Genomic DNA, 13,492 nt, shown 5'->3' with positions numbered 1-13,492 from the left:
CCCATCCGCATCCAATTGCCTCCTCTGCCGCCTTCTCTCACGCCAAAGCCCCCAGTCCCTTGGTGAGTCACCCCTTGCGTGCAGCTGGAAAGCGGTTTGTGCCCTCAGGTTGAAAAGGTGGTTAAAAATCTGGCTTTTCCTTCAGTCCCCACAAATCTGGGCTGGGGGCGTGTGGGTGAGGGACCGTGCAAAGAGAATCTGGTCTGGGACAGCATTCCCAGCTTGCGGCCGTTGTCCGTGGTTTTACACAAGAGGAGGGTGCATTGGTTCACGATGGCCTTGCTACCTGTGCCCCTTCCATAGATTTAAGGATTTTTCCTGTTTAACTCGGTCCTTTGGGAACCGAAACGGTCTTATGCTGCGACGGTATTTTGGGAAACGTGTGGTCGAGCGTGGGTTCGGTGGCTGTTGCGGGCTTTTCAACAACAACCCTCCCACTAAGTGGCCATGCACTAATTAAAACCCGACCTCCGTGTCACTTCTGAGAGTCTTCTGGAAGAATTTTAAGGTAAAGGGGTTGAGGGCCTTTGGGTTACCTATGTCCCGCTTGCGTTTCGTTGCGGGGGTGAAGCCTCTCCTTTGGGCCGAGAACCGAGCAACTCGTGGCAGGGGTGGCTGCCCGCCCATCGATGCCATCTCCTTCCGCAGCTCTGCCTGGCTCCGCAGCGCCGGGCTCCACCGCCCGCCCTGCCGGCGGCGGGAGGCGGAGGGCCTCTCCTCGCCTTTCCTCTCCTTCTTGGCCCTGGCGGCCACCCGTAGGCGGTGCCGCGGGCGCCAAATTCGAAGGGGCGGGGGGGGGGGGGGGGCGGACGGGTGGCGGTTAATTCCGTTGCGGCCGTTAAGCGGGCGGCCTTGTTGTCCCCGCTTTCCTCCGGCAGAGCCGTCGCTCGTTCTCCGCCATGGCCACCCCTCCCAAGCGCGGGCGGCTGGAGGGCGGCAGGATCAAGAGGATCGCCGTCGAGGGCAACATCGGTGAGCGGCGGGCCCGTCGCCTCACCGGGGCCGGTGTGTGTGGGGGGGGGGGGGCGGGGGGGGGGTATGAGGGGGAGGAGGAGGAGGAGGAGGCTGAAGAGGTGGTCTCGGTTCTGCGGCCTCCCCGCCCGAGGCCGGGAGCATCCTTCCCCTTCAGGCCCCGGGGGGCTCTTCCCGCCATAGCGGCGTGGGCGCTTCCACAAGGTTTTTCTCGCTTTTTTCCCCTGCGAAAAAAAAAAAAAGAAAAGGCTTTTAGTCAAGTTGGGGGACGTTAGGTTAGCGGGGCGGGTTGTATTGTGGGAGCAGTTCAGTTAATAACTTTAGATACTTACCGTAGGAATTAATGCGATACAATTGACGAGATCTGGGAGGGGCGCGTGTGCCTGTGAAGCTTTCTATTACAGTTTTTATCTTGTTCACGTTTTTAAAGATGCAGGGAAGTCCTGGATAGGACTTCTCCCCCACCTTTCCCGGTTGTAGTGTAAAACACTTGTGTAAATGCAAACGGTCAGGTCAAACTCGTAATGTTCAATACTCGTACTAATTAATAAGAGAAGCCCGTTTAACTGCTACAAAGAGCAGAAAAGTTATGGGCTGTTTATGATGAGATGCTCTTCCCTTTTTTTTTTTTTTTTTTTTTTTTCTGGTAAGGGGCTATGCTTAGAGTTGAAGGGTAGGAGTTGCCAGGGTGTCAGTTTGTTTACTGATACATATTTCGGCCTCTGTCAGGTCTAAGTATCTCTTCTTAAAATTTCCTGAGCTTTTTTTTAATTGGTGGCAGATTAATGATTTCCATGATGTAGGAAGTAACTAGTAATGCATCTTCGTATCTTCATTTGAGAAACCATCACTTGCTTTATGTTTCTTTTGTCACTGCTTGTTTTTTTTTTTTCTTTTTTCCTAAAATATGTTAGGAAGACTGTAACTTCATGCCTGAGACTGGACCACTAGGCATCTTTAAAAATTTAAGACTTGGTGTTCTAGTTGCAAATGTAACTTTCTAGAACTGAGGTAATTGATCTGGGCTGAGACTTGTTGTCATTATTGATTTTTCTTCAGATGGTTATGGGTGTCATGCGGTACAAAATGAAAAACCCAGTTGCACAATTAATTGATCTGTGGTGCACAATGGTCTCTGTTTCATGCTTGTCGGGAAGTCAAAAGTACATGGGAGACTCGCTTATGGGATTTGAAACCACAGTTGTATAGTAGTTAAATAATGATGCTGTCGGTGTTTTTTGACTGCCATTCTTCCTGAATGCTTTTTCTACAGCTGCAGGGAAATCGACGTTTGTGAATATTCTCAAACAAGCTGATGAGGAATGGGAAGTTGTTCCTGAGCCTGTAGCTAGATGGTGCAATGTTCAGCAAAACTCTGAAGAGGATTGTGAGGTATGGTAAAGGAAACAAAGGTGAAACTTTAAAAAAAAAAACAAAACAAAAAAACCCAAACAAAAACCCAGTCAAATGTTCTTCAAATTTCAGAAAACTAATATATCTTGTAGACCAGGTATTTTAGAAAATGTACATCATAGCAACATTTTTGCTGATTCTTAGCACAATATTTGAGTTCCTGTTTTCCAATTTTCTTGGTGTATTATACAATAAATGTTATTCAACATCAGGTTGTAAATTATAAAAGCGATAAAAGCCTGTTCTATTTTATATATAAAAGCAAGATATGGAAAAAAGTTAGGCAGAAGTTACTTTTTGGCAACTGCAAACTATCCAGGTGAGAGCAGAGGGTTGTCCAGGTGTCCTGGAAGGTGTCCTCTAAAATGTCTAGGAAACAATGAACTACTGCTAAATTGTTTATAGTGTTGTTTTTTCTGTCAGCTACCTGTGATTGTGTTGGCAATCCAGGTGCTACCTAGTAGCCAAAGTCATCACTGTGTAGACAGTTTTTGATGAACTGTAGAAGATTTTTATTTTTTTTCTTTTTATATCTGGCAAAAAGTACAATGTATTTTGGTTAAATAAATGTAAACTTTTAATGGAGGTGTGTTGTTTCTAATTTTTCTTTAGCTACATTTTTCCAGTGTTAGCTCTCTTATTTTTTTCTTTCTTCACGATACTCAAGTAAATCCAAATACAAAACCAGACTAATGTCCTTAGTTTTAAGAACTAAGCTAACAAGCTAATTTAATATACTTGAACTTCAACTTAAAGATTTTTTTTTTTTTAATTTAGTGGCATGGGTTGACCCCAGCCAGCAGCTAAAGACCAACAGAAACACCAGCTCACCTCCCCCCCAGCAGAGCAGAGAATAGGAAGAAAGAAGGCAAGACAATTTATGGGTTGATATCAAGACAGTTTAATAAGCGAAGGGAAGAGGATAAGAAAGGAGTGATGCAAAGGCAATGGCTTATCTCCTAGAAGCAGCCCAGTGCCCAGCCAGTCTCTGAGCAACAGTTACCCTGGCAAACAACCCCCTCCCCTCCTCCTTCTTCCAGTACCTGAGTTGAATTGCTGAGCGTGACATTCTGTGGTGTGGAATATCCCTTTGGGCGGCTGGGGTCAGCTGTCCCAGCTGTGTCCCCTCTCAACTTCTTGTCTACTGCAGCCTATTTGCTGGGGGGCCAGAGTGGGAAAGGGAGAAAGCCTTGATGCTGTGCAAGCACTGTTCAGCAATAGCCAAAACATTGGTATCTTATCAATGCTGTTTTACCCACAAACACAAACCACGTCACTGTATAGACTGTTATGAAGCAAGTTAACTGCTTCCCAGTCAGGTCCAGTAAGCTTAATATAAAATTTCAAATCCATCATAATTGTCCCTGAAGTTAGACTTGCTAATTTGTTCTTTTCTCCTTTTGCTTTGGCTGGTTTGCAGAAATATGACATTATATATGACTCCTAAAATTAGTCAGGAAACACTTCAAAAAAGGTTCCTAGAGACAAGACCGTACTCGGTGTGTTAAGCTGTTTGTGCATGTGTCTGTAGGTATCTCTTACCGTCTTGTGTGCATTGTCAATAGCTTGTAATGTTCTCCTTGCTGTTGGCTAATTCATACAGTAACAGCAACAGCTGCTGTAAAACAGCACAGTACTGCACACCTATTTTGTTTCTGGTAAGAATATTGTGCAACCCAAACAACAGGCCTATTTTTACCCCTTTTTCTTCCCTTTTCTGAGAAAAGTTACCAGCATTCAAGATCTTAATGATTGCTTTTTTAAAAAAATATAGTTTAATATCAAAAAGCAGACTCACTTTTCTGTCTTTATTAAAGTTGGTACTTTCATTGTCCCACAATACCAAAAAAAAAAAAAAAAGAAAAAAAAAAAAAAAAAGAAAGATTTGGGAAGTTCCTAGAAAGAGGTATGATTTAGTGCTTTTGTAATTGCTAGTTCTTAGGAAAGTTGCACCTGTAATAATTCAGATGGCTTAGTACTGGGCTACTTATTTAATACAGTGTTTCTCAAGGATATTGGAATCTTTTCTGGAGGACAGTTTTATATCTTTTATATTTACTGGTGAAACTGATAAATAAGAGTCTTGCGACTCGTGAAAGGTCACTGTAGCTGCATCTTCTCTCTTGACTATGGAGTAGGGGGGCACGTTCTAGATAGCAGAACCAGGCTGCATCCCCTGTCCCTAGCGGACTTCTGTCCTGTGCCTGCTAGGACTCTTCCAAGCAGTTCCCAAGCATGGTTTGGGCAGTAGGGACTCTGCTGGAAGTCCGCTGCATGTACATATGTCCTTTTGGAGGCTTAGAAAGTTCAGTGCTGTGGTTATTGCTCTTGCATGCCTCTTAGCCACAGTGTCAGAGTGTGGTGCTGGGCACGTTTGGTTTACTAGTGTAGGTATGGTTAGCTCACTTTTACTGAGGATGAAATCTGGAATTCCATAATCTTAACTGTATCGCCTAGGTGTTAACCTCTACCTCTAGATTTTGAAAATATGTCCGTATTTGGATTTGGTGTTAGTGTAGCAAAAAGATTCATACAGAAGCAGTCATCTTCAGCAGGCTGTTTTCTAGTAAAACTGAGCCACGCAGCTTTCAATTTCCATGAGCTTTAGTGGCGGGCTCGAGGTGTTTGAGCAGTGCTCACGTGCTGAGGGAGATCATTGGCCTGGTGGAGTCTGTTCTGAACTTCCCAGGTAAGATGAGAGCATAATCATACCTTAAGATGCTGCATCAGCAGCTGTTACCGTAGGAACGGTAATTAATATATTGAAAAACAAAACAAGCCCAACTTTAAACCCACACTTGTCAGAGTAAAAGGAGCATTGATTTTTCTACCATGTTGTTGACTTTTTGTACTGATAGGATGTTGTTCTTTTATTAAAGCTCGTAAATAGTGTTCAAAATGTTTTGGTACTTGAGCATTTTGACATTATAGGTTGCAGAGAGTTGCTCGTTCAGCTCGGTGCCATAGGAGGAATAACATTACTGGCGTTTATGCCTTGTATTACAAATAGGGTTGAGAGGTAAATGCTGCAATTGTAAACCTGACATAAAGGCTGAACAGCTTTAATGTAGTAGAGCGATTCTGTTTTACCCTAGTCGTCCACCTTCTCAACTTAAAAGGTCACTGTATTTGTTTAAAACCAGGAGCTGACTGAATCACAGAAGAGTGGTGGAAATGTGCTTCGGATGATGTATGAGAAACCAGAGAGGTGGTCTTTCACGTTCCAGACATATGCATGTCTCAGCAGGATCCGGGCTCAGCTCAGGTGCCTTGATGGCAAACTCAAAGAAGCAGGGAATCCTGTCGTCTTCTTTGAGCGATCCGTCTACAGTGACAGGTGTGTTGGACTGAAGTCCTTAAAGCAAAGATCAAAATTCTTCTAAGTAAAATGAGTAAATAAATAAAAAGCAGAGCGTGACTGAGTTTTGTACCTCCTTTCGTCATAATTTTTCATACTGTTCAATCACAATAACCTCAATAAGTGTTTTTTTATCTTTATCTTCTTGTTGACAGCGAAGTAAAATTACTGGATTGAGGGTTTATAGTTTTGTTGTATAACCTTGATAAGCTATGTGTAGTTTCTCATTCTTTGTGGGTAGGTTTTTTTATGATTTGTGCATGCACGTTTCCCTTGAAAGACAAGAGGAAAGCGCGTAGGCATCAAGAAGAGTCAAGAGCAATTTCTTTCTTTGTCACTTAGTCTTGTTTTCTTTTATGCTTCTTGAAACAGGTCTAGCTATTTCTTATTGCTGTACCCTCTGTTTCTGGATTGGGAAGGTTAGCTTTGATAACTAAATCCCATCACGTAATCCTTAGGTGTTCACTGTGTTCTAATATATTGTAAATAAATAACCACCGTGTACAAAGCAGTGGTGGGTTTTAGATTATTTCTGAACAGGTACCTGAGCTGCAAATATGACTGCTTTTTGTGGACACTGCTATGGGCAACTGCAATGGACATAGTTACAGGACGGGGATACCAGCTGTTTATTTCCAGTCCAAGCATACATCAAAGAAGTTACAGAATTACTGTGCTTAGCTTCTTTTCTAGTTACTGTGCAATACTTCAGGCAAACAAAGTAGTAATTGTGTTGAAGCTAATTTTTGTTTACATAACTATTTTGTGTTCTCAGATATATATTTGCTGCTAATTTATATGAGTCTGATTGCATGAATGAAACTGAATGGACTATTTACCAAGACTGGCATGATTGGATGAATAAGCAGTTTGGTCAAAGCCTGGCGTTGGATGGGATCATTTATCTCAGAGCCACTCCTGAGGTGAGGAATAAAAATTTATGACTGCACAGAGAATGAGGGTACATGTTCTGTGGCTTGCCTGTGAAATTTGGTCTTTGTCTATGCTTTTATAGTTGTGTTTTTTTTTTTTTGTCTTCCTAAAAAGATGTAGGGTATAACTATGAATCTAGACCTTTTTTATCATACAAGAATAATATGCTTGCAGTCAACTCCAGTAAGGTCACAGTTGTGTGTCATTGCATATCAGTGCATCTTTGTTTCAGGGATTGCTTTGAACGTCTCAAGCAAGAAAACAGTTGAGAAATTCTCCCTTGTCTTTCACTGTAAGAGTCCTAATGATTATAGTTCAGTTCAGATTGTAGTATTTCCCTGAAGACTATAATACTTGAGTTATGACTAATACGGTCTGGAAATACTTAAAAAAAAAATGTTCTTTCAAATGTAGCCTGTGTATTTTTAAATAAAATGTGATGATAATGATTTTCTAATTATAAAAACAGAACATATGACAAGAGCAAACTAGAAAATACCACTGGAAATAAAAAAAAAAAAAAGGAAATAAATAGCTATAGGAACATTGCTGTGATAGATATGACAATTTAGTTACATTGTTGTGATAGATACAACAATTTATAGTTAATGTCACTGCTGATTTGGGGGGGCTGTGTGTGAAGCCCTTGCAGCTGGAGCAATGGAGGTAAGCCAGATGAATGCACCTACTGTATGTAAGGCTTTATGACAATGCTTTGATCTTTGGGCATCTAATATTTTTTTAAAAGGAGAGAACAACATAATGAATATATCTTTTGAGTATGAAACTTACATGAACAAGAGAAAAACTTAAGAGTTTAGAAGAGCTCTAATTGCAGTAACTGACTTAGAGGTCACTTCCATCATACTTGTTTACTTCCAAGTGCCATGCTTTCAACTTTGTTATTGTAAACAGCTGTGTAATGTAACATGCTAGAGTTTCTCTGAGGGCTTTTTTACTAGGCTCACTATTGAGGGCTTTTTTTTTGTCTTTAAGTCAAGAATGTGTATTTAAATTACAAAAGTACAACAGTTTTAAACAGTTTCGATTGACTTGTTATTGAGGCTTTGGATATGTTCAGGACAGGAACAAATGCATTAGTACATTTGAAAATTGGGTTCCTAAGAGCCAGAAATAGATAATGAGATTTTGAAATGCCTATCAATCATGTCAAATGGCTATTTCTGTGCTCTTTTGATGCAATATGCTGGTACCCCTTCTTTTAATAAAGAGCTTATTTGAGACCTTTCCTTGTAGCAGAGGAATAATGTGATGCATTTCCTTGGGTCCTTGTTTGACTTTGCGTGTAGTCTGTGGGCTCCGTCAGCTGAACATGACATAATGTTTCTATGCTCATAAGATAGTTAGCAAGTTGAATATTCATCTTTGGCAAAGAGTGGCATATTGAAGGGTAGGCAAAAGGGTAGGAAGGGTTGGCAAAAAAACCTTCAGCAAACTAGACTTCCTCTGTAGGTCTGTAAAAACAACCAATTTTTTTTTTTTTTAATATCTTTTGCCTTTAGAAATGCTTAAATAGGATTTACTTGCGTGGAAGAGATGAAGAGCAAGAAATTCCCATTGAATATCTGGAGAAGCTTCACTACAAACATGAAAGTTGGCTTCAGCATAGGACACTGCGGTAGGGTTTGTTTAATGGTTACTTAAAGATGGGTAAATCTTTGTAAGGATGTTCCATAATGCTTTTTCCACCAGTGAAACTTCAGCTTTTCCTATGATCAGTTCCTATAACTGATAAAGTTAAATTCCAGGAATATTTCTGTCTATACTTCCTTAGTAGTACTGGCTTTACAGCACGTTAATTATTGCTAGGACCTACAACATGCCTTGAGTTCTCTTCACATAGAGCTCTGAATAGCAGAGGATTCAGCTGAACTAATTGTCGTACACAGTTGAATTTAATGTTGGGTGCTGGGGAAACAGAATGTTCAAGAATCAGTAATACATCCTAGGAGCCACACTGTAAATTCAAGTGGCTTTATATTCAGAGTTCATGGCTGTAATTTATATGGGCAGTTCTTTTCATGAGATTCTTAACAATGAAAATCCTGACAGAGACTGGAATGATGTATACTTTTTTTTTAACTAGTAATATTTTCCTTGTTCCTATCCCAATACAGAACGGATTTTGAATATCTACAGGAAATACCTATTTTAACGTTGGATGTTAATGAAGACTTCAAAGGCAAAAAGGACAGATATGATCACATGACTGAAAAGGTAAAATTTCACAAGCAGAACAAACTGATGATTTAGGTTTATTGCCAGCATGTCAAAATGACTTCAGGATGCTTCTTGCATCTCAAAGTGTAGCATTCTTTGAAGTCAGACTAGACTTAGAACCTGTGTTTCTTCATGCTATTTCCTACATTAATTTTTGATTGAGAAAAAAAAAAGATAAAAGGGAAGGAAATATTCCAGCCTTGTTGGAGAAGACTTTCACTAGTAGCTTTGTTTGCAAATAAAATTTCTAATTTAAATAACCCTCAACTGTTTAAAAGAACTGTTACTTGCTATGTCCTGCTTCTAACATTGTGCAGGTGTGCTAAGAAATGTGATGGGGGTGGGAGAGGATGAGGGTAGCTGTTGAGGGAGAGAAAGAAGGCTGCACAGGTCCGAGTTGGATGTCTGGGGTAACGTTTTCCTTGTGTTAGCTGTGAAAGTGTCTAACCTACAGTGCTGGTCAATAAAAGAACTTTGGTGCCGGCTACTGTGAAAGTACAGTACAAAACCATTACAATGGAAAATTGAAGGATGAGTTTACTGAACCTGCAGCTGAATTTTGATCCAAAGCAGTGAGCCAATGGCAAACTGGTTTAGTTTTTGCAGATATTTCTAGCTAAACGAAAGAGAATATGGGCTGTCCTCTCTTGTGGTTAGCGTGTCACAGCAAAGGGTGGTATAGCTAATGCAAATAGGGATCCTTTACTCTAAAAATATACTTCACTGTATAATCATCCTTCTAAAATACTTGAGTCATGGAGTTACATTCAGATAATGAACAGTCTTAGAGCCTGCTGCAATACTCCTTAGTTTTAGTCTTGTTTATTAAATTGGCACTATCATTAAAATTTTTCCCTTCAGTTGTGTTTATTAAAGTCTTATTCAAAATCCTGCTCAAAAGCTGTGGTCTGAAACTTCAGGGAGTGCTTTTCAAATGTAGCCTTCTACTTTGTTTAGGAAGTAATGCGGAATATAAATCAGAAGCATTTTTTAGTTTTATTTGAAGGCATGGAAAAAATGTCCATCTGATAAAAAAAGAATTCAAGCTGAGGTTTCTATTTACATTGAGAAGATCTAATCCTTAGCACAAAAAGGTGTAATATATACTTTAAAGCTAGGTCAAACCATCAACATTTTCACTGCTCAGGTGTTTGGTATTTCAGTCTTGATGGGATTCAGCTGAGGACAACTTGACTTTTATTTGAGTAGTTGCAACGAGTTACAGACCTCAGCGCACTGAGGTCTGCGCACTCTTTTCTGCTCTTTGGAAATAAGTTGTTTACCCCACGAGAAAAGCAGCTTTGTCCTTTGATCTCAGTTTATCTGCTGCAAAGTAGAACTCTTCACCTGATTAAAAACAGCCTTCATGGTCTTTGCTGTTTTAAAGCTTGTTAATTGATGGAATGACTGGACATCGCAGCTGTGGAACGAATATGCTTCCCATCTGCACCATGAGATAAGGTCAAGCTTAGCCACCTGAACAGGGATTTCAGAGGAGTTTACTCCTGTGTAGCTGTCATGTTATCTGGGAACAGCCTAAGCCCTGTTTTGGCCTTATTTTTTGGCATTTCCTAAGTGGAGTCCCAGAACTGCTACACTCTTCATGAGGCTGGGTGCTTTGACCTTTAATGTATGCTTATGTCCAGTGGGGACCCAAAACCTGTGTGCTTCCTTCTCTGTTAAGATGCTTGCTTTCAGAGACCTGTCCTAAAACTTTGCCTAGTTTGTAAATCGTGGTAAGGTTCATCCTGCAGTATTACTGTTGCTACTTTTTAAAGTGGAGGGTGGCTTTCTCATGATACCTTTCAAGTTAGAGTATTGGCACTGTGACATGTTCCCTTCTCTACGTGAAGGGATTTGACCTCTCGGGTTTTTTCCACCTCCTTGAGCACTGAACTAGGAAGGGAAGGGTCACAGTTGAAGAGTGTGATCCAAGCTCTGTTCCCATTGTACGTCAAGAACTTGGACAAAACATTTATAGATGCTCTCTGTATGAGACCCTCTGCCAAAAGAACAATACCATGTTCTCTAGTGAATTGTCAATTCCTTTCTATGCAGTAGTCTAGCTGGAGTGGACAGAGAGGAAAATGCTCCCAGTTCAGACTGCATCACAGCGTAGTTGCTAGGATGCTCTTGAAACTGAGGTAGGAGTTGTGTGCCTAGGCCCTGTCTGTATTCCTTGGGTCTTGTATCCACTGGGTTGTTAGGGTTTAAAAAAGGTAGCCTGGCCCTCGCTGCCACCTCTTCCTACTGCTTCGCTTTAAAGGGAGGGATTAATTACTCTTTTACTTTTGGGAGGGGAAGTGGAGCAGGTGCAACAAAAAGGCACGCATGCTTGTGGCAAAAAGCAAGTTTGCAGCGCATTGTCTTCCTGCAAGCTTTGGTACTGACCTGAATTTAAGCTTTTGTCTTAAATAATTACACTTGAAAGTGTACTGCTAGCCCACTGCTTGGCTCGCTGCCTGTTTTGGATCCAATTCTCATGCAATTGCATGGATTATTTGAGGTGCTGTCCTGGCTCTTGGTACTCTGTGTAGGATCATGGATTTCCGATGTGGGATCCTAGATAATATTCTATGGGCTGGAACTTCAGTATTAATTTTTAGGTAGCTGTAGCCATTTGAGCCACTCTTTAAATACTGGAAATGGAGTTCAACAGTAGCTGAACTATTTATGACATTGTTGTACAGTATTGCATTTTTTCAAGTACTATGGTTTTGCTGGGTATTGTTTTATTATTTATTTGCCAACCTCAAATCCCAAGGAACATACTAATTAGATGCATTGGGTCGTTGACTGACATCAAATGTGAATGTTGTTCTGGTAGTGCGTGTGACATGATGTTTTCCAAATGACAGTCTTTTGAGGTGGTCATTATCTTCCTTGTGTTTTGGTTAGACCAGTTTTTAAGATAATTCATTTGCAATGTAGGGCTGTAGTTTAGGACCATGGGAGAAATGAGCATTGTTCCAGTGCATCTCTCTTGGCACAGCATGTGCTAAATTACCGGTACCGTGACTGAAAAAATTCTTGATGGACAAGAAATGGCATAGCCAAGCCTAAGATTATTTTTCTGGTTTCTGTACGTTGTAGTAAAGCATAAAGCAATGGAGAGGTAAATGTAGTTGCTGTATATTTCTGTTGATAAATACTTAGTTTGACTGACAATATTTGTTTCTTTTTGCAGGTCAAAGAATTTTTGAGCACGTTATAATCCTCTTTGAAGCGCGGGCAGAGTCAAACTGTTCCAAACATCTGTGCGATCAAAATCTGAAGTACAGCTTCTGCTTTTATAGAAGGCCTCTGGAGAGGCAGGACTCAATCCTGTTGATTTAATTGTGAGGAACAAACAAACTTTGTGAATAGGGAAGTTATAAAAGAAATCAGTAGGTCTGTTCAGTATTATATTAAGTAACACACGTAAATTCTGAAGATACTAGAATTGTGAGAGTTCCCAAATATTGTGCCTGTTTCTAATCAGACCAGTAAGTTCTTCTAGAATATTTTATTGTATTTTTTAATTTATTTTGTGCCCGATAGCTATTTAATTTTAAAGAAGGTAGTAGTTTTTTAGATCTCTTGTGTGGTTTTTTAGTGGAATTGATTTGTAATGGATGTCTCATTGTTCTGAGGAAGAAAATTAAAAACCATTTTTGCCGGTGAGGGAATTTTAATATAACGTGGAGTTTTGTATTGTAAGGTATAAAACCGACGTCTTCTGACAATTTTGATAGTTGAAGTTCTTCACAGAATACACTGAATTGAAACAAATCCAAATATAGCTGAAATTCTGTAGATATCAAATGAGTTTTTACATCTGTTTTCATCGTGCACTGTAAGCTAGGATATTAAGAGGCTTTCCATTCTTTAGCATGCTTGGGTTGTTTTTTTCTTTCCAATTTTTTTTTTAAGCTCCTAATAAAACAGAGCTGTTTGTTGTTGTTGGTAAGTTCTCTTTTCCTGTAGAGGAGTACGTTTGCTTGATGGATACCATAAAAGGAAGAAGAAAATTTTGGAAATGGCCTCCATCTGTAAATGACGTGTTCCTAAACCTTTCCTTAATCATGTTTCGTATGTCAGAGGTGGCTTCCTGCTTTTGTTCCAGCTTCTCCATTTGTTTACTGGGCCTTCTGGGTGCTTATACAAGATACTGCAATATTTGAAGTAGGCTGTCCTTTCTCATCTTCTTGTAGTAAGAAGGGGAGACCTTTGTGGAGTAGCTGCTGTTCTAGTGCATCTTGTTTTATTAACTGAGCCACTTCTGTTTCAGGTGCAGAAAATATAAACTATACAGGGTACACACCTCAAGTACTGTGTTTTATGAGCTGCTTTGTTCTGCTTTAAACATTTCTGAATGATTGCACAGCTGGCTTCTGAATGCAAAATTTTATTATAAAGCATTTTATTGTGTACAGTGGTGCCTCTGTTACCTGCTAATTTGAGATGAAATTTCTTCTTTTGTGTTTGGAATTGTGCTGGCGTGCTCTAACCGTTGACTGAAAAATAAAAGTGGTTGGAAAGACTTTTTCAATGCTTAATAGTGTTGGCTCCTTTGTCTCATGAAAGAAATTATGT

General features: G+C 40.3%; 1 protein-coding gene across 2 annotated transcripts; it reads left to right on the top strand.

Annotated features, from left to right (window-relative positions):
- Nucleotides 1-696: 696 nt before the first annotated feature.
- Nucleotides 697-13,455, top strand: DCK (deoxycytidine kinase). Of its 2 annotated transcripts, none has more exons than XM_049814865.1 (7): nucleotides 697-972; nucleotides 2,246-2,364; nucleotides 5,529-5,722; nucleotides 6,519-6,666; nucleotides 8,200-8,315; nucleotides 8,815-8,914; nucleotides 12,105-13,455. In XM_049814865.1, exons 1-7 carry the CDS (start codon nucleotides 900-902, stop codon nucleotides 12,129-12,131), a joined length of 777 nt encoding a protein of 258 aa, XP_049670822.1. In that variant the 5' UTR covers nucleotides 697-899; the 3' UTR covers nucleotides 12,132-13,455. The 2 variants fall into 2 exon arrangements, with proteins under 2 accessions (XP_049670822.1, XP_049670821.1); XM_049814864.1 differs by having other exon boundaries at nucleotides 697-1,005.
- The last annotated feature ends 37 nt before the right edge of the window (nucleotides 13,456-13,492 follow it).

The sequence above is a fragment of the Accipiter gentilis genome, chromosome 12 (assembly GCF_929443795.1).
Source record: "Accipiter gentilis chromosome 12, bAccGen1.1, whole genome shotgun sequence".
Lineage (NCBI taxonomy): Eukaryota > Metazoa > Chordata > Aves > Accipitriformes > Accipitridae > Astur > Astur gentilis.
This window is presented reverse-complemented; position numbering and strand designations above follow the sequence as displayed.